The sequence below is a fragment of the Zerene cesonia genome, chromosome 5 (assembly GCF_012273895.1).
Source record: "Zerene cesonia ecotype Mississippi chromosome 5, Zerene_cesonia_1.1, whole genome shotgun sequence".
NCBI lineage: Eukaryota > Metazoa > Arthropoda > Insecta > Lepidoptera > Pieridae > Zerene > Zerene cesonia.
In genome coordinates this window covers 8276325-8304154 of record NC_052106.1, presented here as the reverse complement: position 1 = coordinate 8304154, position 27830 = coordinate 8276325, and the positions used below count along the sequence as shown (strand labels likewise).

The 27830-nt window shown below is 36.7% G+C and overlaps 1 protein-coding gene and 1 non-coding gene across 9 annotated transcripts in view; both read right to left on the bottom strand.

The window, feature by feature from the left end:
• Positions 1-27830, bottom strand: part of LOC119839964 (COP1-interactive protein 1) — a 53565-nt gene that overhangs the window by 7277 nt on the left and 18458 nt on the right. For 5 of the 8 annotated variants that reach the window (XM_038366424.1, XM_038366429.1, XM_038366425.1 and 2 more), the window contains 23 exons: positions 20773-20882; positions 20455-20589; positions 19837-20084; positions 19489-19601; positions 18711-18823; positions 18396-18501; positions 18084-18131; positions 17558-17725; positions 16807-16857; positions 16018-16377; positions 15395-15511; positions 15083-15244; positions 8484-8648; positions 8096-8213; positions 7334-7471; positions 4718-6417; positions 4291-4487; positions 3763-3873; positions 3298-3433; positions 2027-2088; positions 1520-1654; positions 1048-1171; positions 351-485 (listed from right to left, as the gene is read on the bottom strand). In XM_038366424.1, coding sequence (XP_038222352.1) covers positions 351-485; positions 1048-1171; positions 1520-1654; positions 2027-2088; positions 3298-3433; positions 3763-3873; positions 4291-4487; positions 4718-6417; positions 7334-7471; positions 8096-8213; positions 8484-8648; positions 15083-15244; positions 15395-15511; positions 16018-16377; positions 16807-16857; positions 17558-17725; positions 18084-18131; positions 18396-18501; positions 18711-18823; positions 19489-19601; positions 19837-20084; positions 20455-20589; positions 20773-20882 — 4752 coding nt within the window. Of the gene's footprint in view, positions 1-350; positions 486-1047; positions 1172-1519; positions 1655-2026; positions 2089-3297; positions 3434-3762; positions 3874-4290; positions 4488-4717; positions 6418-7333; positions 7472-8095; positions 8214-8483; positions 8649-15082; positions 15245-15394; positions 15512-16017; positions 16378-16806; positions 16858-17557; positions 17726-18083; positions 18132-18395; positions 18502-18710; positions 18824-19488; positions 19602-19836; positions 20085-20454; positions 20590-20772; positions 20883-21260; positions 21400-27830 lie in introns of those variants that run through there. The other 3 variants (XM_038366432.1, XM_038366426.1, XM_038366427.1) reach the window with 3 other exon arrangements.
• On the bottom strand, positions 23666-23780 carry Trnal-caa. Its single transcript has 2 exons — positions 23743-23780; positions 23666-23710 (listed from the first exon to the last, which is right to left on the bottom strand). It is a non-coding gene; the product is annotated as a tRNA-Leu (tRNA).

Here is a 27830-nt window from a genome sequence, read left to right as displayed (position 1 = left end):
CTCCGTCTGTGGGGTACGTTCCATATTGGAGCGATCTATATTTTCGAGAAAATATTCAAGGTCCAACCCAACCGAGGTAAGGACATTTTTAATCATTTTCAAAAGTAAAACTAGTTTGGGCTTGTAAATTTAAAAAAAACTTCTAACGCTGACTGTATTAATAAGGACTTTAACAAATCGATATGTTACGGTTAAAACCTGTTTTTCTATATAAGCGGTTATTATTTAAGAAATGTAGCAAGTCAACCTGTTTTTATTACCCGTTCGTTAGGAAAAAACGGGAGTAACGAAAAACGGTATTTAACCGTAACAGATATACAATGCACTGCAAGCCCTCCCCCCCCCCTCACCTCGGGCGGCGGGTGCGCGTCGTGCTGCGCCAGGCTGGCCAGCAGGTGCTGCTCGCGCTCGCGCAGCTCCTGCTCCGTCTGCATGGCGCTCTCCAGCCGCCGCTTCAGGATCGATATCATGCTCGTGTCCTGCTTCTGCGCACACCGTGGGGACATACATTCGTTTATACATATTCCTACTACAGACATGTCTTAGACCTCGAAATGGTGTCAATGATTCAGATTTGCAATTAACGCAATCCATAATTATTAAGAATTATTATATAAGTATATAATATCACGGTGCCGCGGTTTAGCTGTGCACCATGATATTATATAGCCTTTCCAATCTTTTTTAAGGAACCTTTCTCTATTAATTGAATAGACTCGAGACATATCCATTGCTTTAGGAGAAAATGTGACCATCACATTGAAGTATCGTGACAGTAGATCGAAAGACCTTTTACTAATTCTTATCTCACCCTATTTTAATTGTTTCGCACGCGTATATAAATTTACGATAAAAACTAACTATATTAGTATAAGACATCAAAGTAGTAACACGCTTCGGCATGAATCGAGCCAGTTACATGGGGGAAGCACCACACTCCCACAGACGACCGGCGTAAAATAGTGACATGTTACTGTGTTTCGTACGGTGAGTGGGGGAGTCGGAGGCCCGTTTCCCTTTCCCCCCCCTCCCCTCACACACACCCACCTGCAGCGCGGCGGCGGTGTGGTGCTGCGCGTCGAGCAGCAGCTGCAGGCGCGCGGAGTTGTCGCTCTCGGCCTCCTCGCGCAGGCGCAGCGCCTCGCACTCCGCCGTCAGCTTGTCGCGTATCCTGCCACACGTCTCCTCGGTAAGCGCACACACCAGCTAGTTCAAATAGCCTATGTGCTAATCCATCCTATGATCTATCTCTGTACCAAATTTCATACAGACATCGAAATGATGTTTTCAAGTGAAAGAGTAAACATCCATACATCCATCCATACTTGCAAACTTTTGCGCTTACGTTATCAGTTGGATTCACTAGTAGATCAGTAGGATGAAATAATGACAATGGAAGTAATGTATTTCTATAAATTTATTTTATAAAACACATAAACAAAATAATGATCAGAAGAGACTCATCGAGACACGTACCACTTTATATTGTAACGCAAGCAACACTCTCACTCTCACTAACCTGTTAAGTTCGCTAATAAGCGCGTCCTTGTCCCTCAGGCGCGCCTCCAGATGCTCGAGCTGCAGCTGCAGCCGCTCCGCGTCTGCGCGTGCGCGCTGGTACCGGTCCGATGACGTCGAGTGGATGCTGGACGTTCTAGTGCAAGTGTGACATTATAAATAACTAGATTCGCGGAGTTTCTCCTACTTAATTCCCGGTACCGTAAGATGTCCAGGATATTAAAATATCCTATGCCCTTTCTCGGATTTCAAACTACATTCCACCAAACTTTATCTCAATCAGTTCAAGTTGGCTTAGGCGTAAAGAAGAGGCAGACAGAGTTACTTTCACATTTATAATATTAGTAGAAATGTAGTAACATGGATGTTGAATTACTAGTCATCAGTGTATTTATTTACACACTGGGGTCTCGATTCATAAATAAATTATATAGAATCTATTACAAAAAATGAAGATATCTATTTTTTTTTTTCGAATAAATTATAGTTATATTATAAATTAGCTTACTTGGATGAGTCAAGAGCCAGTCGGGGTATTTCTTCCTGGTCATCGCTACTTGCCGACAATATCTACAAAAAAAAAAAACACATAATAGATGAACATAACAGTATTAGGTTTAACTTTGATATTTTCTCAGGTTCTCTAATCTCAGCTAGAACTAAGATTATCTCTGCGTTGGTCGAAAATATGAGTGTTATCTAATTGCTATAAATTTAAAACTTAAAATTTTGTTATCCTTAGTATAAGTAGCTACAATATGCATGATGTGCTCACTAATTTAGCAATTCACACCGCAATGTAATATTTTTTCTATACGTTTTTCAGTTCTATTCGTGTCAATTCCATTTTGTGAACCGAATAAATAAAAAATAAAAAAACTTTATTAATTTTTTTATGATTTACACAACTGTGTTTTATAGCTTTCAAATACTTTATTAATAAGAGATTTTAATTATTTTTTTCTACCCCTACAAAAAATTTCTCAAATCTTCATTTGTTAACGTATTCAATATATTTATAGTTCGGCCGTTCATAGAATGCGTTCCTGACACGTCGCGAATGAACTGACGACGTAACTTTGTAATGGCGTTGCAGTTAAAATAAAAATATTTTTGCTGGTTGTTTACCGTTTTAACAATTGATGAGCATTAAAAAAAATTATTATATCAATAATCAATGAATGTTATAATTTTGTGCCAAACTGAGTGTCAAATAACTTGGTAAACAATATTTTTCTAAATCTATACTGCGCTATTACAAGGTTATGTCAGCGCTTCATATTTGTAGTGCTGTGCTAAAAATAACAGGCAAGTATTGTTATCTGTTCTTATACAGTTATACTTATAATATAAAATAATACGTTTTGTTTTCTTTTTAATAATATAATTATACATGTAGGCGAAGATGATGATGAAGACACCACCTCCTCAAGCGAATCGGAGTCTGATTAATATTCTGTACACACATTCAATTATTCATTCAATTTTATTATATGAATTACTTTTTTTTGGTTTCCACTTAAATAACGAAAATATAAATTTTAAATGATTCCGCCAATTTAAAACGAAAATAGTCTTAAAATAATGCGGCGGTTCATTTTGGAGGAACGGTAACGAACTCAGTGTTATGTTGTGCCCATCACTAGTCGTGACTAACTGATAGGTGTCAGGAACGCATTCTCTGAACGGCCGAAGTATAGACACATTTTTAGACACCGCTCGCTGGCAGGCGAATATGAACTCTAACGCAATGCACACAAGCGCGCTGCGCGCACGCACCCGCTCCATGATGTCGTCGTCGAGGCTGCGCGAGGCCTGCAGCTGCACGCGCAGCGCGCGCTCCAGCTCGGCCGTGGGCGAGCGCACCGCGCGCGCGCGCCCGCCGCCCTCCGCGCCCGCGCCCGCGCCCCGCAACCTGACACAATGCAACATTTATATATTACAATCAATAGATTTGCCCCTAAAAGCTCCATTTTCACCGCGGAATGCATCCTGATTGAAGACGTAGCGAAAATAAATAATAATTCGCACAACTTTTTATTTATGAAAAAATTGCGTGTTTGTAGGTTAGATGTATTTTGAATACAATATTTTTTACATTGCGACTGTTATTTGTTAATTTAGATACTCTTAGGCTTATGTAGCTTGAATAGTATTGAAAAAAAACCAGGCAAGGCTAAATAAAAAAGTCCACAAAAAATATCACAAAACATACATTCAGTATGCCGTGAAAGCTATAATTACCTCTCAACAAGTTCCCTCATGCTACTGAGCTCGACCTCCAGCTCGCTGCATCGCTCGGCTTTGTCTTTCAATTTCTGCTTCAGCTCGCTTATGTTGCCTTCTTCCCGCAATCTGCAAAAACATACTTTTTTATTACATTTACATTTAAAACTAAAATCAATTAAACAGCCAAATCTAGTCTATTGTTTTCAACCAACATTAAAAAGGAAGAGGCTTTTAATTCGACTGTATTTTTTTGGTTTTGTTACCTCAGGCTTTAGACTAAGTGAACCGAAATTAATTACATTTGTATTAAAAAGCTAGTGCCTCTCGTGGAGTTCCATTTAACTTGGATTAATTTGATTGGATGGATTAGATTAAATTTATTATAAAAATAGTATCAAGTGCTAACTATTTCAAGCATCTACTTATTTCAAACTTGTAACCAAAGATTAGTACATTAATTTTTCCTTACATTTTTCAAACGTGCATGCAAATCTAATCCTACGAACACTAAACAAGTATTTTTACTGTTGTGTGCGACCTCACCTCGCGACCAGCTGTTCCAGTCGCTCCGCGAGCTGCTGCTTCTCCTCCCGCAGCAGTTGCACTTGTCGCTGAAACTGCTGGTTCCTCTCTTGAAGCTCGGAGACATTTTGCTCGGCGTCTACTGAACGCTTGGCTGCTTGGCTGAGGTTGTTCTTCAGCTCTGTCACGTCCAACTTCGCTTTGGCCAGCTCGAAGGCCTGGTAAATGACACAATAATAAAGCGTTAATAAATATACAAAATACAGAAGAGTCCGGAGATTTTATATGTTCCAAAATAGTTTTTAAAATATTATAACATGTTGATACGTATATAAAATTGTCATATCGCCGTCTTTGTAACCTCCGAAATTTTATGTGCATATAAGGATTGAGAATTGGTCAACATAAAGGAGATGTATTTTAATAAGAAACTATTATCAAAAATTACCTTATCATTTAGTTCCTTCTTGTTAAAGTCTAGCTCGTGCTGCAACAGCGAGATCTGCTTCTTGATCTTAATCAGCTGCTTCCTGTCATCTCCCGCTTGCCTATCCGGCTTCCTCTCCTCTCCGCTCTTATTTCTCGGTGATGGACTGCGGGACACCATCTTGAGCTGCTCCTTTAATGACGCTATCTCACTGTGATATGAATTTATATCCTCATGCAGTATCTCTATCTCGGCTTCTTTATCCTTCAATTGGTCCGTCAATACTTTCAATTCTTCTATCTTGGCTGTAAGTTCACTGTTCAATGAATTGAGCCTCTCCCGTTCACTTTCGCTATTCTGTAGTTTTAAAGATGCATTCTCTTGTTCTTTTTCTACTTTGGACAGTCTAAGTTTAAGTTCTTTGTTATTTGAGCTTAGCTGATCGTTTTCTTCGACCACTTTTGTGATGTCACGATTCAATGCGACGACAGAATCCTGCATTTGGAATAGTTCATTTGATTTCTCTTCCAGTGCTTCTTTAAGGTTGTCTGCTTCTTCAGTTTTATCGTTGAGTCGTCGCTGTAAATCATCGAGTCTATCTAGATGCTGATTTAAACTATCAATTTGTTGATTTTTCTCAGAGACCAACTGTTCAAGCTTTTGTAATTCGGTAACCTTGTCCCTTAACTGTTTATTTTCTAGTTCATGTTTTTCTAAATTTGTATTTCTGTTATGCAAATCATTAATGCGTGCTTCTAACTCAGTTATTTTTCCAGTCAAATTCCGCTTTTCTTTAGCCAATTCTAATATCATAGTTTCGCGTCTTAATATATCTTCTTTGAGCAAATTTAGATCTTTTGTTTTTTCGTTTACTTCTTGGGTTAATACTGCAAGCTTTTCTTCAAGTAAATTCTTATTTGAAGAAAAGTTTTCTAGTTGACTCTCGTAAAATTTCTTATCTTTTTCCATCGTCGCCATAGTATTTTCTAAAAGACCTTTTAACTCCTCGACTTCTTCTTTTAGCGCCGGGAATTCGCACAATTGTTCTTCTGCATGTTTCAGTTCCTCTTTGCAATTTTCCAATTCTGTTCTCGATTTCTTTATTTCGTGTTTTAATTGCGACAGTATGTCAGGGAAGTTTTCTTGTTTCATATCTAACGCTATTCCTAATTCTTGCAACGACGTAAAATCGAGGTGCGTTTTATTTTCTGACGGCTCTAACGAGAAGTTAATCTTCTTCGGTTCGACACTTATATTGTTACTATCACTAACATTTTGATTTGGATACATTGAGCAATTATCTTGTATATTTTGAGCGGTTGAATGTTTGACACTCTCTCCAAACTTTTCCACAGTGCCGAATATGGTAGTTTCATTGACGTTTCTTTTGAATTTATTACTGTTTTGAGCGGGGGTGAAGTTGGCCGGAAGAGATTCAGCTCGAGGCGTGTACCCGTCGGTGTTGTCGACGTAGTCGATGTTCAGTGAACTCATGTTGGGTCGTTGCACGTCGGGGGGCAACGTCTTGTTCAATGTTTTGTCTCTGGTGTCGTAAGGCGCGTCCGTGAGACTGGAATTGTGCGTTTTTAGCTCAGCGCGGCGCATTTGCAAGTCCTGCTCGTCATATTCCGATATAGACACAATGTCGCTCAGCGTTCGTCCCGATGTTTTCGCCTCTATAACTTCACTTTTTTGATTCTGTTCATCTTCCAGTTTGAGAGCTGCGGATGAATCACAGACTGAATTAGTAGTCTAAGTCTAGACGTACGTGTTAAAGATAACCTACATTAGCGTTTGGAGGATCGCCAAATGGGCTCGTAAAACTAGTAACGAAAAACACTGAACTGATTGACAAAGAATAATCCAACCAGGCATTCAATGTTTAAGCTTAGTTTTTGTTTTATTTATCATTTGGCTTTAAATCTCCAACTTAAAAACAAAAACAAATTAATGCTTTCACTAAATTTTTTTTATATTTGTGAACAATTGTTGTCAATACCATTATATTTTTATCCAGAACAGTTACCGTCGGATATGCTATTATTACATCCCTGAGTCATATCTAATCTAATTTTTAATTACAGCAAAAATTACTCCTATTGTTTATTATCTGTGAAGAGTGTAGTTATGCAAGATATGCATTATGTTTGCATATTTTCACATTCTTTGAGTTTATAGCTTATTCTCAAATAATACTTGACCGATACTGAAAAATCACTAGTAAAAAATTCTGAGTAGGCTTAGTGCATACTGTATAAGATTCTCTATTTTGGATGTTTTTCCTTTTTTTTCTGGTTCATATGAAATGGAATACAATACTTCATGATGGTAAGCAAATAGTTTGAAATCGCTTAGATTGCTATGCGACTTCAGACCATTTACTTCATAAATAGCGATGTATAATGGCAGAGGACTTCCAGAACTAGATAGTTATTACATTCTGCACATCCGAAACGGCAGTAGCAGTACGTAACCATATTCAGTAAATACGCGATTTGATACTGCAATAGCCGTATTAAGAGTACAAGCAACAAATCAAATGTAATCGACAAAATCAAAGGTCGAGGGTAGATCTGTTTGTGAAGCCTGGCCTTGCGTGTGAGGAGTGTGGAGGCGCAAGTATACAGGCGCAGGTACCCATGATCTGGTCGAGCTGCAGGTCGCGCTGGCGCAGGCGGCGCCGCAGCTCGGCCGCGCCGCCCTCGAGCTGCGCGATGCGCGCCTGCGCGGCGCACAGCTCGCGCTCCAGGATCACCACCTTGTCCTTCGGGTTGCCTGCCAACCGAGTACGTTCGACGTTCATTATTCATTCAATTTACGTGGTTTTTTGTAACGTTAAGCAACACATTGACACTTTTACTAAAATGATCCTACCTACTTCATATTTACACGCGTAAAATGTATGTCTATGTAATATAATGTCTGTGTATCGTAATATTAGTAGTTATGCCTATGCCATATCTATCTATAGACTAGCAAACTCGGCGAACTCCGTTTCGCCACCAGATTTCGTTTTTCCCGCTTTTCTGTTAAAATTTTCCCTGAATTTTCTTTGCTATAAACCTCACGGAGGCCGAGACCTTTCCAACGAATGCAAAACCGTGGAAATCGGTTCGTGCGTTCTGGAGTTATAGCGTCAGGAAGGAAAACCCGACTTATTTTTATATAGTAGATATATAAATCAATTGCCATTCGTTAATCTTACTTACTCGAGAACGGCCGAGTGATTTCGATAATTTCGATATACTCATATAGCCCAGGGAAGATTCAAATAGTAAGAACAATTCGTATATAGTAAAGGAATACAATAGTCAATAAGTCCGATCGTATTTAGATGTTAATTTCTTATTACACATAACACTTGTGAAACAGTATATAAGATACAAAGTTTACACATACATGTGTTACCATAGAGCGTTGCGTGTTGGTCGCTCAACTTCTCCTTCTCTTCCGCAATTTGCTTGAGTCGCGCCAAATGCTTGTCCTTGGATTCCAATTCTTCTTTCAGTCTTTGCACCTGATTATGGAATAAAAAAATATATTTAACGAATGTAGACAAATAGATATAGTAGATCTATTTTATAATAACTGATCTATTGAAAATATGAAATCGTGTGAAAAAATTTATTTTTTTGACAAAGTGATATTGAATGTCCCTTAAGGAATAGTGGCTAGAGAGTGCCCTAGCGTAGGGCAGTTCTTTCACTATTGCACAAAAGCATTCTCCTCTATATAAAAATATAAAGGGCGCCGTCCCGCCTGCGGCGGGGCGGTGGGGAAGCGTCACCTCGGCCGTGGCGTCGTGCAGGCGCACGCCCAGCTCGGAGGCGGCGCAGTGCGCGAGCGCGTGCGCGTCGTTGCGCTGGCGCTGCAGCCGCGCCGCCAGCGACGACACGCGCAGCGCCTGCTCCGACATGCGCGCCTGCAGCACGTCCCGCTCCGCGCGCACCTCCTGCGCACCGCACACACCACCGACACGCTTTTAGCTTTTTTGGAATTATTCTATACGATATTCAAACAGTTGCATGACAGGGTATGGAAGTGAAAATGGCTCAACATAATATGTAAATAATAAGTCTCGACTGTGGTGCAATGCGATGCTATGGATAGTAGAATTTATTCATTGCAAACAAACGATTTTACACGAGATCGTGCACATGATATTTTGAATGCTATGGAAGTTGAATATCGTTCATTAAAACACACCATTTTCACAGTCATTTAAAATCTTAATCTGAAGACCTCCCAACTAGAGTTCACAAAAAAGTTGGATCGTTTCCAAAACGCGCTTAGATTTTTCTCAATGAAAGTCACGGAAAACATCTAATTTTATGCATGATGTAATACACAATCTTGGAATCGTATTAGTCTTTATTAAATGAATTAAAACAAAACATGGGGCGGAGTGAAATTTCGTTTTTTATTTTTGTCAAGAGGAGAGAGCGATGTTGTTATAGAGAAAAATAAGAAAATTATATAAGTAAAGTAAATTACAGGATCTTGAAAAAATCTCATTGCTTAATTTTGCATAGTATCATTAATTATAATAATGCGCTGCTCGAATAAATATAAATATTATAAGTACTCTTAAAATCTCATAAAAAAATTACCTTACAACAATGTATGTAAATATATCTGGTACAATTATCTTCATCACAAAAAGCCATACTTTCACAGTTAACAAAGTATTTTTAAAAACATTTCAATTAAACGTGACTAATCCGTACGAAAATTATTATGGACAGGACAAATAAATATTGCACCAACCCTACATCTCTTATATACATCTACTTCCATTAAGAAATATACTCTTTTAACACTTAACAAACCTTACCAAATCTTTTCCTATTCCCTTACAGTAACACACGTATCTATATCACCAGAACTCTATATCAGTCCAACCAAATAAACACATTACAAGATTACCCAAAACCCTAATCACCATGATATAGGTCAGGCGAACCAAACTACAGTAAGCCGAAATCACGTTAACTGACTGACGTTAAATGCGGTTGCACCGTTCGCCAGGACTAAAAATACCCTAACCTACTTATTTGTAAAGATTAACGGGCAGAGACCGAGGCATTAGTGACCTTAGCTATTGTTTTGATACTAAATAAGTGCTTAATTAAGCACTATTTATATTAATTATTTATCATGCTACATAAACAGATAAACTGTAAGACACTGTCTAAAATAATTATTGCAATTAATCAAAGTGTTACAAATTCATCTAGTGTCTTGGGTATTTTGGATTTTGGACCGAGATTCGTCGCATTTTCGTTGCATTTAGCTTTTGGTCAAAGTTAACATTTTATGGCACGAATATTATTTAAGACATTTATCGTCTTAATGTTTTGTTTTTGAATCAACGCTGTGTTTGTGTTTACCGACAGTGGGACGTGTTGTTGCCAAAAATTAGTAAACAGCTTTGAAACAGTTTCAGGGGTATTTTGTGTTTGAGTCCAGATTTTTTCTAAAGAACAATATAATTGATCACGCCAGATGTCCATCACTGAAGTTTATCGAATGTATGTAACATTCGATTCAAAAAAATATGACGTGGATATGTACATTTCAATTAAAAATGTCGATAGAAAGGAACGTAAAATTGGTAAAATGCTATACGAGCATTACAAAACTGATGAGAAACATATGCACAAATTCAAAAAGAAAATTTACAAAATACAGACAATAAGTGAAATGAACTCATATCCTGTATTTGTTTGTGCTAAATTGTTCGATGGACGTGTTTTTCGACATCTCCACCCAAACCATCTGCACCCACTCTACGAAAACGAACATAAATGCTGGTGTTACTCAGACAGCTATCAAGATCACTTAACATTCTGTCCACTTAACGAACTATCACCATTTCGCATGTAGATTAATCTCAACGAGTTAAAGTAGGACCATTACATGATTGGCGATAGCACGGGCTAATATGAATCTGTCTGTCCGTATGCGTTTCATTGGCTCGAGTGCTTCAATTGACCCTCAATGAGTACGAATTATTATGACATTGGCTTTTTGCGCTTTATATGGAGAAAGGACGCTTTTTTATGTGTTGGACCGTGAAGTTTGTTTGGTTGGTTGAACGTGTTAATCTCAGGAACTATTGATCGGATTTAAAAAATTCTTTCAGTGTTAAATATCCCATTTTTCGAGAATGGCTATAGGCTATATATGTATCACGGACGATTTCGACGCGGACCGCTAGTATCAAATATAATAGCAGAACCATTTTTGGATACATTTCCAAACTTCAGTTTTCATTGTTGATATAATTTATTTCATTGACTAAATTTTGTATCCCTTTATCACAAACAATGAAACAGAAGATAATTATTCATAGAATTTTTTTAATTAGATAGACTAGATATTGTAACTTTGTTGAAATGTAGAGTTTAATACTGTCTTCTAGATAATATCTGCCTTTAAAGGTTTTATTAACGCTTCGAATAGTATAATATTTAGTATATACGATCATAAAAATTAATCATCATCTTATGTTTATCACACTTAACCACTTATAAAGGTTACGTTCGTTAATTTTCTACGAACATCTTGTCACTTTTACTATTTGCATTTTAATTCGTCTAAATCGCAAACTGACAAATTTAAAATAGTAGCACATATCTTAAATAACGAATTAATAATTTACTTAGTTACATTTTTCTTTTCGTTGTCTAACTTTATTATAATTCGATTGAATCAGTAACAATATGCAATTTCGAGCAAATATACTTTAAAGTATGAAATAATAATTATTATAAAGTGTATGGACGGACACTTAATTATAATAAATTATATGGCTACATAAGAGGATATCGAGATAATTAAGGAAAACCTAACAATGACGCTTTTGTTATGCCTAGATTATGAGTGTCTGGGAAAAATACCTTGTTTTAACATTAATTTAATTATTAACGTATAATATACTCCTTATATTACTCGTATATTATTGACATATAATATACATAAATTTATACACGGAGTAACTTCCGTGAATATTTCCTATGTCACTTTTTGAAGAAACATTATTTAAACTTTGTTTTGAGACATCTTTGATAGGTATGAAAAAGTATGTACCTACTTGCAAATCAATAAAAATACGAAAACTCATTCGTGATATATTCAATAACTGCTCAACTAAATCTAATCAAAATTATACATAGCCCACACAAAACCTGTTCGTTTTAATTTAAAAAAAGCGTCCCAGTGTTGCAAATACTTTTCTCTGGGAAATATAAAAATCGCCACCTATTGACATTTCTAATGAGTCAGAATTCGCACTACGCACATCCCACTTACGGCGCTAATTGCATAATAAACACTGCACGAACCGAATCGCACCCGTATAAACGAAGCCGATTCCTCTAAACTTTATAGTCCCTCGACTCACCGTGAGATCCGGGAGGCCCATTTCGAACACGTACCGAATGTGAGCCCACAAGAACATCCCACATTCGGCCCGATGACAATGATCTACGCACACACGGTAATGTTACATCGCGGGGTCATTCGTGAGGTGTGGACAGTGGATGCATGGATGGTGGATGTGTGGATGTATGGATGGTGACCTTCTTGCAGCAGAACACTCTGTGGAACATGGGGCCGGGAGCGGTACGCGCGCACACGACGCTCCGCGCGCATTGACTGACGCATGCGCGCGCAACTTTTCGTGTTACGTTTTATGTGCGTTCGTCGATTTTTCCGGGAGCGTTTGTTGGGGAGTGTTATAATTGATTTGTTATGTGAATGCATCTATTTGTTATAAATATATATAAGTAACAGCGTCAAACAACATAACAATTTGGAGTTAAAGGTTGAGTTTAGGAATGGAGAAATATAGAAAATTAAAATGTTAATCTATGAAAAATTGTCCTAAAGAATAACTATGTATGTAGTATCTTTTAGAATTATAGTTATACATCTTAGTTATAGTTCTTCTGTGTTTCATATTTTTGCATATATATGACACAGACGCTACGATATAACGTAGCAATGAAGAATCAATTTATTATTTTATATATTTAAAAAAGCTTCAATTAATACATGTTACAAATGCGAAAGTTTGTAAGGATGTATGTGTGGGTGTGTGTTTGTTGCTCTTTCACGCAAAACTACTGAGCAATTGCAAAGAAATTTGGTACGCAGATAGCTGGACGACTAGAATATCATATAGACAACTTTTTATTCCGATGTTCCTACGGTATACGGACTTACGCGGGTGAAACCGCGGGGCGCAGCTAGTGTATCATAATGAACGCCGATCTAAATCGTTTAAAATATACTATTTCTTGCTTAATTCTGTAATTCAACACCGCCAAGAAAATAAAAAAAAACAACACGCTTAAATTTCATAAAGTAAAGAAACATAAAATGTTTCCTTAAAACATAAGCAAATTAGATCACACGTTATTTGAATTCTGAGAACGAAAATATCGATCTATTCTCGTCACAATAATAAGAATATTTGTTTCGATCGACGTTACACTTTGTAATAATAGGGATTTATATGCCTCCTCCATAAATTGTAGCTTTCTACTCGCGGGTATATATAGATCGCACGTGTATGCGTGAACTACTTATGCACGTTATGATGGGTTAATGTGTGAGTGTGTTCATTTATTTTAGTGTTTTTAAAGTTCAATGTGAGTATTAAAACAAGAGGGTTATCTATAACTAGAAATTAATATTATTTTATTAGAATTATATTAAAAAATAATTAAATTAGTATGGTAATAAATATTACGTTTAAGTTATATTTGTTTTTGTGAATGTTTTGTTTATCTTTAATTATTGTGCATACAATTTGTAAGACTAAGCATTTTTATATAGAGAGAAAAAGACAATTGCTTTTTTCTTGACGTTGACAAACTATGTAAAAATTAAATAAATTATTATTTTTAGAATACATGGGACGCTACTACACAATTTCCAATTATCTTTCGAATGTAAAAATGTAAAAAGCTAAATTTCTTCATACAAAAGCTAAAAATATCTGCAAAAGAAGTTTGTTGTTAGACCATAAAAAGCATATAAAAATTTAACGCATTATTACGACAGAGACTGCGCAATTGAACTGATTCATGGGGGGGTCAGGAGTCATCGCATATTCGCAATCGCTATTTCGCAAGTGTGATTTTTAGAATCAGTCTAGATAAGGATCTATCACATTTCATATTTCGAAATATTTGTGATCGTAAAATATGGATAAATGGAATTAGATCAGCAAAATCTACTATCAATCGTAGCACAAATTAAGCGGCAACCCTGAGTGCGTCGTCAATGAGAACGTCACTAAATGACTCGCGCTACGGAACTAAGCTCTACAAGGATTGAGGATGCGATAGTGATCGTATGTATTATTTTATCTACACTAATATTATACAGAGAAAGATTTTTGTTTATTTGTAATGGATAAACTCAAAAACTACTGGACCGATTTAAAAATTCTTTCACCATTAGAAAGTTGCAACTTCACTGAGTGACATAGGCTATATATGTACCACGGGCGAAGCCGGGGCGAACTGCTAGTCGATAATACAATAGTATGGGGCGGATAAGAATTAAATTTTGAATGTTTTAAAATTAAATAATTTTTGATGTTTCACACAAAAATATGTTTGAAATTCATTTTCATGAGAACAGCAATTGGCACGAAGTATGCTATTAAGCCAGCTCTCAGCGTAATAAATTTCATTGCAATCGCTTCAGTAGTTTTTGTGTGAAAGAGCAACAGATACACACACACATCCTTACAAACTTTCGCATTTATAATATTAGTAGGATAGGAAGGACGTATTTTGAGTTGGGAGTTTGTTAAAACACATACAGTGCACTAAGATGGAATCATAATCGTAACGTATACGGGTACTAATAACTGCGCGTTGGCACGTCCGAGTGCACGCCCGAAACGGCTTGGCCCGGGGCCAGCCGGACAAGGTCAGCTGGAGATCTTGCGAATTTTACAATATCCCGACTTAATGTGGGATGCGTAGAATTATTATGAAATGGCTAGTTTTTAGATTTGGATTTAAAATAGTTAAACGTTCTATCCTATAATAAACTACACTATTTCTTTTTGTATTATGAACATTTGATTACAGATAATCTCTGTTATTTTTATTTTGCTTCTTGTCTAGTTTGTTGTTGTCAAGGCCTATAACTTTGTTCTATTAGCTAGAACGATATTATGGCCACATAAATTATCGATGATAAATGATAAGTTGTAACTTTTAAATAAGGAAATAATTTCGCATTCTCCACGCGAGTGTGCTGAATCACCGCACGCGATGCACTGCTCTACGCGAGTGCACTGCACCGCTGCAGCCAGTGCACTCGTGGAGGCGAGCGCGCTGCAGCGCTGTGGGCACTCACCTGCGCGCTGGCGGCGAGCGCGGCGCGCTGCAGCTCGAGGTCGGCGAGGCGCTTGAGCAGCGCGTCCTCCGCGCGCTGCAGCGCGTCCACGCCGCCCCACACGCGCGCCAGCGCCTCGCACCGCTCCACGCGCGGCGTGCGCGCCGGCGTGCACGCCCCCGCCTGCCAGATACACACACTAATTAAGCCGTTACACGACGGGGACAAGGAATTTTTTAAAAAATATTGAAAACCTCAAATGTTCTAACGCTAGTGCATTCTGATTTAATTAATATTTTTTTTTTTCGAGAAAAAAAGGCCATAAAATATAACCTTCTGCTCGCGAATGGAGAGGTCCTCGCTGGGCTCGGAGGCGTGCGCGGAGCACACCTCGTGCGCGCGCTCCAGCCGCTGCGTGCGCGCCAGCAGGCGCTCCTCCAGCCAGCGCGCCTGCGCCCACACAAGTGATAAGTATTCATCAAAAGATGAGAGATTTGTACAAAAATTATATTAAAATAATCATTTTCACAATCAGTATTTTATTGCTAATGTAATTCAATCAATATCAGCCATCAGTAAAACGGAAGAATACCGAAAGTAAACTGAACCTCAAATCATTTTTATTAATTACGGGTTTAGGTATACGAATAAAAAGTTATATGAATACTCAATACCACAAAAAAAAAAATAAAGACAACACTGAATTCATTTAAAAAAGAAATACAATCATATGTAAACGGCCGATCACTTTTTGTCGCAATTGTTTAAGCTTCGTCTATTACTTTTTCATTTGTTTTAGAGAAAATATTTCGAACAATTTTATTCAAAAGACTAATACATACTTAACAATTTTTCAATCAATGCTACATTACAATTTGATATTTGAATTACTTGCAAATACATACTCTATTTAAATACAGTAAACAAAATTATCTTAATAAAATAACACAACTGACCTGCTCTTTGATCATCTCGACAAATTCCGTATATTTGTCTTCCTCTTGCAAACACTTAGCGCACGCCACTTCACTAGTGTCGTTTCGCTCACTCCGCAGCGACTCCAGCTCGCCGAGCACCGCCCTCATCTTGCTGTCCCTTTCATCTATCGTCCGTTTCATCTCCTCCAACTGTTCTAACACCTCGGCCTCTCTATTCGTTTTCTGCTCCAACTGACTTTCCAGATTAGCAATAATATCCCGCAACAGAATAATTTTCTCCTCGGTGGCTTTGAGTTCTTCGTCCGACGCGGCCTTCTTTCTTTCCAAATCCGTTATTATTTGGTTCATTTCTCGCGTTTGATTTTCTAATTGTTCCACCTAGAGTAACACATTATTGTTAACCTTATAACAAACAAACTTGCAATTTTTTTTTTATAAATTAATACCCAGGTTAGAAGCGTTATTTTTGTTAGTAAAGACTAGAAAGAGGCATGATGAAGGAAGAAAAGAGTGTGAATATAAAAGTATGCATACAACATTGAGTGTGAAAAAAAAAAATTAAAATGAAATTTTGATACATTCACCTACATTTAATATATTCTTTCAGTTAATTAATTATTAGCAAACAAGTAAAATATCAAAAAAGTTGTCGAAGCAACTGTCTAATTAAACATTAGATGTACTAACTACGCACTAACGTCTTCAACGATTCATCATACATGGCTGGTTGGTCACACAACGGACGACCATCGACACGTGACAAGCGAACGAACGGAGCGATGTATATACAAAACGGTGCCAACTTACATGTGCGTCATGTTGCCGACAGTTGCAATGTGCGAGACGCAAGCCGCGTATCTGTGTGCGTACATAATTCATTCGGATGCGTATACAGTCTATGTTATATACGTAACACTAATAACTCGATAAATGTGTGAAAAAGTCATTATAAAATTGTGAAAAGAAAAACATAATATATTTGAAAATTTTATTAAATATTAGTGCTGTTAGTTAGTTATTTAAAACAAGTGCTCATTGAAGAGAAAAGTGCATACATAAATGAAATTATTAAACCCAACCACCAGGGAACCATTCATGCAAGCAAAAAATTTATTTAAGGTTTTTTTTTTTCAATTATATAGGTGAAAAAAATTAAATGGAATATATTATAAACATGAAATTGAGAGGCACTATTAATACGTTTTTTTTAAATTATGGAGTAAATGAATGACATTTGCAACATTTTCAATAATAAGGTGTTGAATTTCATATCCAATATAGTTGATTAGAATGAGATCTTCATGCTTTAACTAGAATAATTCGGTTGACAGTAAAAAGTGTTCAATTTAAATAAGATTTCACAACAATCTTTTTCAACGAGGTGACAAAAAAATACAGTCGAATTTTAAATGTAACAAGGTTAACTGCATATTTTAGAATTAGAATCGTTTGTACTACACTGCGAGGTGTGGTTTTATAAAAACCCATTCGTAGTCGCTCTAAAACATGAACAGATGCGTTACGTGCAGTAAGTATTGGCGGCGCAGCGCATCGGTACCTCGGCGAGGATGGTCGCGTTGGCGTGCAGCCGCGCGGCGAGGCGCGCGTTCTCGTCGCGCAGCGCGGCGAGGCGCGCCGCGAACTCGTCGCGCTCCGCCTCGCGCTCCGCCGTCTGCTCCTCCACGAAGTCGCGCGTCGAGCGCAGCTGCCGGTTCGCCGCCTCCAGCTGCCCCCCACATAGAAACACATACATTCACTTCAATGTTTCATGACAACTAACATCGATATCATACGTACATTTCTAACAAAGCATTACACTAAACTACTACAAAACATTTAAACAACAAAATACTTTAAACATAAAAGCATTCGCTTTTAACGTAAATTAAAAAAGGTGGGAAATGGTAACATTGGCTACAAAAAAAAAATCTTATTCAATGGTAGCGCTAATAAAGAGATGAAAAAATATATGATTGCGTATATACATAGCTTCTTTTATTATACGAAATAGAGCATCCCACATTCACAAATAGCGACAGGATACTAGAGAACTTTAAAACACCTACGCTTAACGTGCATTTTACCTTGTCGCAACATATTTTGTGCACAGGCGACTTTTCCTTCCTTGCGTTCTGTGCGCATGTGCATGAGAAAAGCGTTCATATTATATACATTTTCAAGGAATAATGTTAATATTTTACGTACTGGCCGACCCATGGCCCATTTCAAATTATTAAAATCAAATGTTGATATAGTTATAGTGTAGTTATAGTAGTGTAAAGTGCGGCGTAGCATGTTATATGCGTAGTGCATATTGACGCTTCGGGCACGCAGTTGCGAGTGCGAGCGCGGTGTGCGTGTGTGTGTGCGTGTGCGTGCGTGTCGGCGCGGCGCACCTGCTGCGCGAGGTCGTCCCGCTCCCGCGCGAGCGCGTCGGCGAGGCGGCGCGGCGAGCGGCCCGCCGCGCTCTCGGCCCACGTGCGCGCGCCGCCCGTGCCGTACCTGTGATGATATAAACATTTTATCAATACATATCAAAACACCGTTCGATGTTTTTTCAATCGATGATCAAGGTAAAAAGACGCGGGTTCGAATCGAAATCGCGATCGGTTTCAAAATATTATCATAGTACAACATTATCTATTTTTGTAGTGAGATGTCCAGTGTGATAGAAAAAAATACACGTGTTTAAGCCACATAAATGCACTGACCCCTCGATGACGTCAGTGTGCGGGCGCTCGCTGTCCAGCGGCGCGGCGGCGTCCAGCTCGGCGCGCAGCAGGCTCTCGCGCTGCGCCCACTCCGACATCGCCTCCTCCATGTGCTGGGGGTTACAACATTTATTTATTTACAATTTGACTTAAACAGTTTTCAATCTTGTTAGAATTTTAAACATTTAGAAATTAAAAACTTTTCAACGGATTTTAAACGCGATTTATTCATTATATTATTAACCCGACGTTTCGAACACTTTGCAGCGAGCGTGGTCACGGGGAGACTGGGACAGAAAATCCGTTGAAAAGTTTTTAATTTCTAAATGTATAATACTCGCGTGAAACCAAACACAAGAAAATACTAATTTTAAACATGATAAATGTTGCAATATTGAACACCAATAAACACAATTTTTGAATTTAGACTAAATTCTGGATTACAACAGAAAAGCTAAACTTTTCCAATGAAAGATGGCGTCAAAGATAAGTAAATAACATAGGTCGGATCATATTTGGCGCAATGTCAAAAAACATAAGGACTAATGTCTGAGTATTACTATGATTGTCAATATCTATCGTATAGTAAAGCATCAGGATAAATGCTTCAATATTACTGATTTGTATACATTTCACGATAAGACACGCTTATATTGCTGTAATGTACGGAATAGCTTGTTTTTTTTAAATATTTGTCTTTATAACGTCTCCAATGTACGTGAACGAAACCACGTCCACAATGCTACTGATAATAGTTATTAAAAATTGCTCATCTCACCTTTTTCTGTATTTCGCAGTTGTCACAACGGGCGTGTTTTGAATCCAATTCGTCGACGAGTTCCGTTATCTGCATTGAGCTCGATTCCAACGTTTTTACCTCGTTCTCTTGTTCTGAAATAAAATAATGTTTAATTAAAAATGCGGATTTGTGTACGCAAAGGGAATATGTGAACAATGTGCAGTTCAATGTAAAAATTGCTAACAGACAGAATCAATTTTCTGCCCGGGACTCTTACGAATTATGAAAGGTCTACGTCTCTCCTCTCAACTTTTCAACGAGTACATTTTTTTATTTTTGTTTTTAATCCTGACCACGAATGGAATAGGCAGAAAGCGAAGTGGTTACTATTTAGAGCGAGCCTGGCGGCGAGGTCGAGCAGGTCGCGCGCCTCGTGGCGCAGGCGGCGCAGCGAGTGCTCCAGCTCGCGCTTGATGTCGGCGCTGAGGTCGCGCTGCTGCTGCAGCCAGCCCGCGCCGCTCTCGTCCAGCGCCGCCAGGATGCCCTGCAGGTCGGGCGCGAAGTGCACGTGCCGCGACACCGCGCTCGCGTTGCCCTCCGCCGGGGTGCCCGGCCGCGACTCCACATCTAGACTCCTGGAAGACGAACACCATCTTATATAGTGGGGACAATTCAATTGGACTTTGTATAGAAGCAATTTTTAATCGACATAACATACTTTAACATTTACCACCGGTTCGGAAAGCTGTTTCTTCAGAGAAAAATCGGAAACTGTGTAGTTGCTCTTTTCTAATCATGTCAATTTTACGTTTAGCAAATTACCACCTACATATGCGTCTTGTTAGATAGAACCTATATAACTATTGTTAGACAGAACCCATTTTGTTTGCCTACTTATTTGAAAAGAATGATGGAATATAAATGTACTTAAAAAAATGAAAACCAATCGCTAATAGCCTATTTAACGTGTCTTTGCTTTGGCCACAAACCCACACACACACTCACTCGTCATTGGACAGCAGCTGGGGCAGCAGCGTGGCCAGCACGGTGCGGTTGAGCTCGTCCTCCGCGCTGGCGCAGTACGCCACCAGCTGCGACACGGCGCGCTGCAGCGCCGCCGCCACGCGCTTCAGCCCGTCCCTGCGCAACGAAACGAATCATTTCACTTTTAGTTTTATAGCATTAAAATGCTTTATAAATGAGAAATTTTGAAAGATTAAAAAAATATCTCTATTCTACTTTTATTCAGTCTATTTATATATCCCACTTTTCTCCCAAATTATTTACAACACCTTACACACAGGACATTGTATCACATCGTACCTCTCCTTTGTGACCTCCTCAAGCTGTCGGTTCTGATCGAAGGTGTAATTCCTCTTCTGTCGCCATTTATCCGCGTCCCCGCCCGGCGCCTCGTCACGGAGACTCGACAACTGAAGATAAACATTGGTATTATACATAATTTACATTACATATCTTCATTTACTACATGAACAAGGAAATAATATATAAGGCAATACGTGTCCGTGTTTTCTTTTAATTAAAATTATAATATTTATTTGATTGCCTAACACAATATTACTTTAAAAAAAAACAAAAACGAATGAACTTCCTAGCCTGAATGGCTGTGTTTAAATCAATTTATTAATTATTTCTAACCAAAATGAATTATATCCGTATGTATTAAAGGAAATTTCTCGAATAAGAATTAATCGAGCACCCTCATTTAACCATCTGCATTATAAACATGATGGCACTAACAAAAGGTAACAAAGGGTCATTTATTTATTTCCATTCACAAATATACCCACCATAAACTTCCTGAGGACGACCATATTGCAATCACATCTTGTGTTTGTTCTATAAAACTCCTATGTTTTCACTTACTATTGTAATGTACTTTATTGTTTACTTAAACAGCACATTATTTATCACGGCTGCGTCAAATAACATGTCCTTTACATTAAACAAAATTTATTAATTTCTAATGTCTCCATTTCTATAAACCCACAAGTAATTCCAGGAAATATGAAATCAGACATTGGTATACAATGGCACAATGAATCCTTTCCTTTAACCACAAACACGTGGTAAATATGCACACATCTGTACAACTAGTCATTTATTTTCCCACTCTAATAAAACAGTTCACGACTGAGAGTAGGTGCGTTTATGAGGGCAAATAGTGTATACTTCATAGAATAAAAATTGTTAGGTGAAAAATTTTATGTTTTCTTTATTCATTAATTTTTGACAAATCTTTAACAGAATCACTATTGAGTATTTTAATTGAATCGCAGACATAGTGATGTCAAACCACGAACCCCACTCGTAGTAAAGACACAGTAACCCAATTCGCAATGACGACATAACGCCATGATATCATCTCCCCTGCAATACAAGGACCAATTTATAAAACTATAAATATCATTGTTCCCGATAGAGTGGTTATGTCCTACATGGGATGTTCATAGATACTAGTTCAATCTAGACAAAAATCCGTATGACCCATATTTAATAACGTTAGTCTATCAAAAGAAACTGTTACTCCGAAGGACAATTGCAAGACTTAATTTGGACTATCGACAATACTAAAAAATGGTATAGAGAGAGATCTTAGATGTACATACATATGTACATTAATAATTACGTTGGGGAATATCCACACATAAAACCATTTATAATCTTAAAAAGAATTACAAAAGAAAACAGTTTTCTCTTTTCTTCTTTTAAACTACTCTCAAAAAACAGTAAGAAATAAAGTTCTACCTAAACCAGTATCCACTTGATTTTGTTATTAATGGAGCCATACAAACTTATGATAAATATACATCTCAGATGTCTCAAGAAAATAATTGAAGTTTATAATATTTGAGGTTACTAAATTCAATGAAATGTCGATAGAATTAATAAAATAATACAAATACAATACCAACATTATGCTCATAAAACATTAGCCGTATAATCTTCAAAATAAAATCTCCACAAACTTTCAACCATTTCTATCACGAAGCACTAATTTGACACGAGTCCAATATAGTAATGCAATAATTTATGGATAAATAAAACTTCAAACGTATGATTGGAATATACTACGCATTTTGATAACATTCTCCATGCAGAATAAAAATTGAGGGTATCTAAATAATTAATGAGTGCATTTGTGCTGCTAGTGAAAAATATCCATAATCCTATGAATAGAAACATTTGTTAAATAAAATGGTTAATATAAATAAAATGCTGGTAGAAAATTATCCAATGAATAAAAAGGAATAGGCGCATTTTGTAATTCATCCTATTTATAAAATCTTTCATACAATTCCAAGAAACAATAAGTCAAAACAAATGCATGCGCATGTCAAGGCGTTATAAATACATTTTGGGTCAATGAATTGATTTTTCACCTTATGGCTTGAAAATTCTCATTATCTTTTATAAATTCAGGACGCAATAATAAATTGCTTTTAGAGAAATACAAATTTAATATGTATAAGGAATTTCATTAATAATCTTATTCTTGCACTTAGTAATATTCATTCATAAATGTATTCACATGTACATAACAAAATTAAATGAATAGAATTAAAAGTATGTGATAACGTTGAAGCAGTCTGTATAATATTCGGACATATTTAATTTTTAACACATTGACTAATTTCACTATTTTTAACGGCTAACGTACCCATGTCTTGTTGAAACTGTAGTAAAATAAAAAAAGAAGAAACACAACTGTGTATAGAAATAAAATCGTTTTAAAACCAGCCGAGGCGTCGCGGCGTGGGGCCTAATGGAATACGGGCAAATAAACAGTCGGGTTGCTATTTTGGCGGGAAACGATGACGGCTTACTCGGAAAAATTTAGGTTATCTGTTAGTATTGTTATGGCGCGATAGTTTTGTTTTATAAACATATATTTGTTTACATATGTATATATTTTTATTTTTTATTTGGCAATTTCACCAAATAAAAAAATATTAAATTAATAACGTTAAAAAAAAGCCGATAAAGTTAGTTTATACGAAATTTTTCTTCATAACACATAATAATATAAAAAATACTGTACAAAATTAAGAAAATAAATTAGCATTGTTGCGAAATTTATATAAAAAAAAAAACAAAAAAAAAAACTATTGGCATTTTTGTTCTTATTTCAATATATTTCGTCAACAAAAAAAAAAACTTCTAAAAGAATTATAAAAAAATGAGTAAAAAGTTTTGTCAGAAGTGGGATTCGAACCCACGCCCTCAGAGAGGACCAGAACAACTCGGACCTACTTCAGTAGGCAAGGTTACCTTGAGTCTGGCGCCTTAGACCGCTCGGCCATCCTGACATATTTGAAAGTGTTGAAATTATTGATGGTTATCTCAAGTTTAACTCTTGAGTTATTTTTTAACTTTATTTATATTTTAATTATCAACTTTTTCTTAATATGATATTATTACTAGTTGCGGTATGGTTTCGATAAAGACTGATAAAATTATATGTAAGTGAATTGTACATTTCTTTTGTTAAAGGCAATCTTAGACTAGTAATTATCCAAATATATTATGTCATCCTACAAATTACAGGTACTTTACAGTCTACATATAATACCATTAGAAGTTATCGAGGAAAGTTTACATTCATAAATCCTGAAATCATTACTTCGATTTTTTAACAACAGTAACATTTTACTATAACATTAAAATCTCCATGTTATCAAACGGTTATAGATAAAAATATTGGGCGCCATAGCAATTTCACTCCAAGATCATCGGAATAAGCTCAAAATTTGTTAATATCACACAAACAGAGGAGACAGTCTATACAGTGAGTGATATATTACAGCTCTGTTTAGTTATTCAGAAACATAAAAACATGGACTTAAATTTTAGTAATATAAATTTTTAAATTCGTGTATACATTATACATATTAACTATCCAATAAGTATCACTATCACTACATAGTATAAAGCTAAGTCGCTTCCCACGTCTGTTGCATGATGAGATGCTTAGATCTTTAAAACTACACAGATTTTGATGGGTTTTTTTATCGAAAGAGTGATTCAAGAGGAAGGTTTATATGTATAGTAACATCTATTAAACTACTCTAAAGTAAACGCGTGCGAAGCCGCGCGTAAAACCTTGTATTTTTTATATTTAACAACTAAACAATACGCATTATCACGCAAAGAGCAATGGAAAGGGTATTTAGGATTAAGATTTATCAAGTTGTTATGCATTATATAAGAGTTAACAATGACCGTCCCGATAACAATACAGTAGTCTAGGTCAGTTCCAACAATGGCTAGGACAGTTCTTTGGACGTTGAAGGAGATGAGATTTTAGAATCCCTGTGTGTAATATTGTATGTTATTTGTGGAACTGATTGTGAATATTATTGAGATTAATTTAAATTGTGAATATTATTCAATCAATTTTTGGCTTTTACTATTTGTGCTTATGTCTTTCTGAGTACTACAAACCAATAAATTCATGACGGTAAAATTCAATCTCAGTAGTTCAGAAAGCTCATACTGAAATTAAAACTATCAGTGGGAACGTTACTTCTCTCATTCAATTATATCAACACATGCACAACTTGTATTTCTTTCGCGAGACTAACATCTGCTCGAAGCAGTTAATTAATTTTAAATAAAGCTTTATTGCGGCCGGCTCGTCGACCCTGTGTATGACGTTTGAGAGGTTTTTTTATTTCAAGTTTAAATTAAATTGAGATGCTACGCAAAGCTCCAGTACATTGCCGCTTTTATCAAATTGTGTTATAAAAAAAAATATATTGAGTCAATTTATATATGTGATATTGAAACCAAAGTGCTAAGAGATTTAATTATTAAAATTTATGAACAAATCGACGTTTCAATTAAGAATAATAATATCAGAGTTTTAGTACTATATTAAATAGAATGTATTATAGTTAACATGAAATAAAGTCTGGTTCTTCAAATTTTTCATTGATATATTCATCTAATTCGGTGCTCCTAATAAATATTTACTATTTTCCTCCCCCCGATACTAATGTGCACATATTTCCACTTAAAACTTTAAATACACACACACACTTTATATTGCGTCAACAAAACGCACACATCCATTCAACGCGAAACCACTATTTATAAACGAATAAACATCCAAAACGATAACCGTCACTATAAGCACTAATCACTGTTCCTTAAAGCAAATTAAACCGTATTACAATACGCGACGGTTACAAATCGCGTGTGGTGATAAGCAAACAGTACGGTACGCAAAATGCGGGCGCTTGCTGCGCCGTCTGCGGTGCACTGAAATGTTTACAATGTATTAGCAGCAAGTGTTGTATGGATACGACAATTTAACGCCGACCCCTCTGTTTCCTTTTCACTGCCTCTTCAGTATCTACATTAGATATACTTTACGGTAACCGTCGAGTAATGAATATGAAAGTTTTCCTAAATCTCTGTGTCTAGCCGTTTTAATATATGTGGGATGTGAGACCGTTGCATCCGACATGTATTCAAGATTTAGGGAATAACGTATCCAAATTGTTTATGAATTAGAAATAAACGTCCCATAAATAAAACGCATTGACGTAGATTCCGACGATTGTTCTATTTTCAATTGTAACGATAGGTAAATACAAAGTAAAGAGTTTAGCACTTTTGGGGATTTTGTGTAATTTTCATCTAGCTTAATTAAGATGATACATATAAGATTTTTATCTGCATATTTATATATATTTTATGTTTCTTTTTTGGATGAAAATGACGTCTCCTGGTGTTTTTCTCAACTGCACCTATTTATTTCCGTCAAAAAGCCTCTTTATAAATTCTTACACAATAATTATAAGATTTGTTTCATTTCTTAATTAGATTTGTATTTAGGGACAAGTGAGTAGACGATGTAGAAGTATCTCGATGGACTCATTGTGATATATGTTCACCAGTGTCTCCAACGTTCTTACATCACCCACAGGAGACACTTGCACATACAGCGTCTTATAATTATAATTGTACCAACCAATTATAGGACGACGGAAACATAATTGAAACAGACGGACGAGCGTAGCAAACACATACATGTGAACGGAACTACACGTCTCTTGGACAATTTATCGCGTGGAGATACACTTAGATTGATTTAAACGGTGCTTTTACGTTTTTTAATTGCTTTGTATGTCTGCTAGCCTCCTTGGTACAGTGGTTAACGCGTGAGCGTAGAACCGAGGGGTCCTGGGTTCAATTCCCGGTGGGGACGCAAAAAAAAAAAATGTCTCGGTCTGGCAGGACACAGAAGGCTGATCACCTACTTGTCCGTAAAGTAAAGTATAGTACGTAAGAGACCACGAAGTAACCACCTTTCAACCATAAAAATTGCTTGCTTTCTCCATATCAAACTGCTAACTCATCTCTCCTTGTAATTTAATATTTGGGTCATCAATTTACATACATTAAAGCAGGCAGATGCGTTTCAAAGTTAGCTCACAAGACAAGTCAGCCTACATTCCCTATTAGATATTTTCTTATTCGACTTAACTCTAACCAGTGCATCGTGAATGTTAAACAATCATTTACATCAGTGGTTAATTAGTTTTCATCCCCCATCGCGTGTAACCGCGACCCACTTCAGTATCCTGACGGATCTAAAATCGACGCGCCATAAAAATTGTATCTTTCCTAAATTTAGACCACATCCTGTCTGTTTGTACGAGCAGCAAAAAAACATTCCCCTAATCGTAGTGTGCTTATAACTCTTACCTATAAAAAAAGGTAATGAATTAGCTAAAATTCAAATTTAAATGTAAAATTATGTATACTAACAGTTTTTTTTTTAATAATAGCAGTACTTTCATATATAAAATAATGTTGAACGTAGTTTAAATTATGAAAAATTTTTTTGTTAAATAGCTGTTGCTGATGGTACGAAATTCGTAAGCAGGTAAATCTAAACCACAGATTAAACTACACCTACTACCCTAGAATATGTTTACTTTAAAAACCATAAACCATATGCAATACATCCTATCCTACTAATATTATAAATGCGAAAGTTTGTAAGGATGTGTGTGTGTTTGTTGCTCTTTCACGCAAAAACTACTGAACCGATTGCAATGAAATTTGGTACGTAGACAGCAGGACAAGTGAAAAAACATATAGGCAATCGTTTATACCGATATTCCTACGGGATACGGACTTACGCGGATGAAACCGCGGGGCGCAGCTAGTTTACTATAAATTCAGGTAGGAATTTGGATCACGTTAGTCATTACATCGCATATAACAATCACTACATAGTATAAAACAAAGTCGCTTTCTCTATCCCTATATATAAAATTCTCGTGTCACAGTTTTCGTTGCCATACTCCTCCGAAACGGCTAGACCGATTTTGATGAAATTTTTT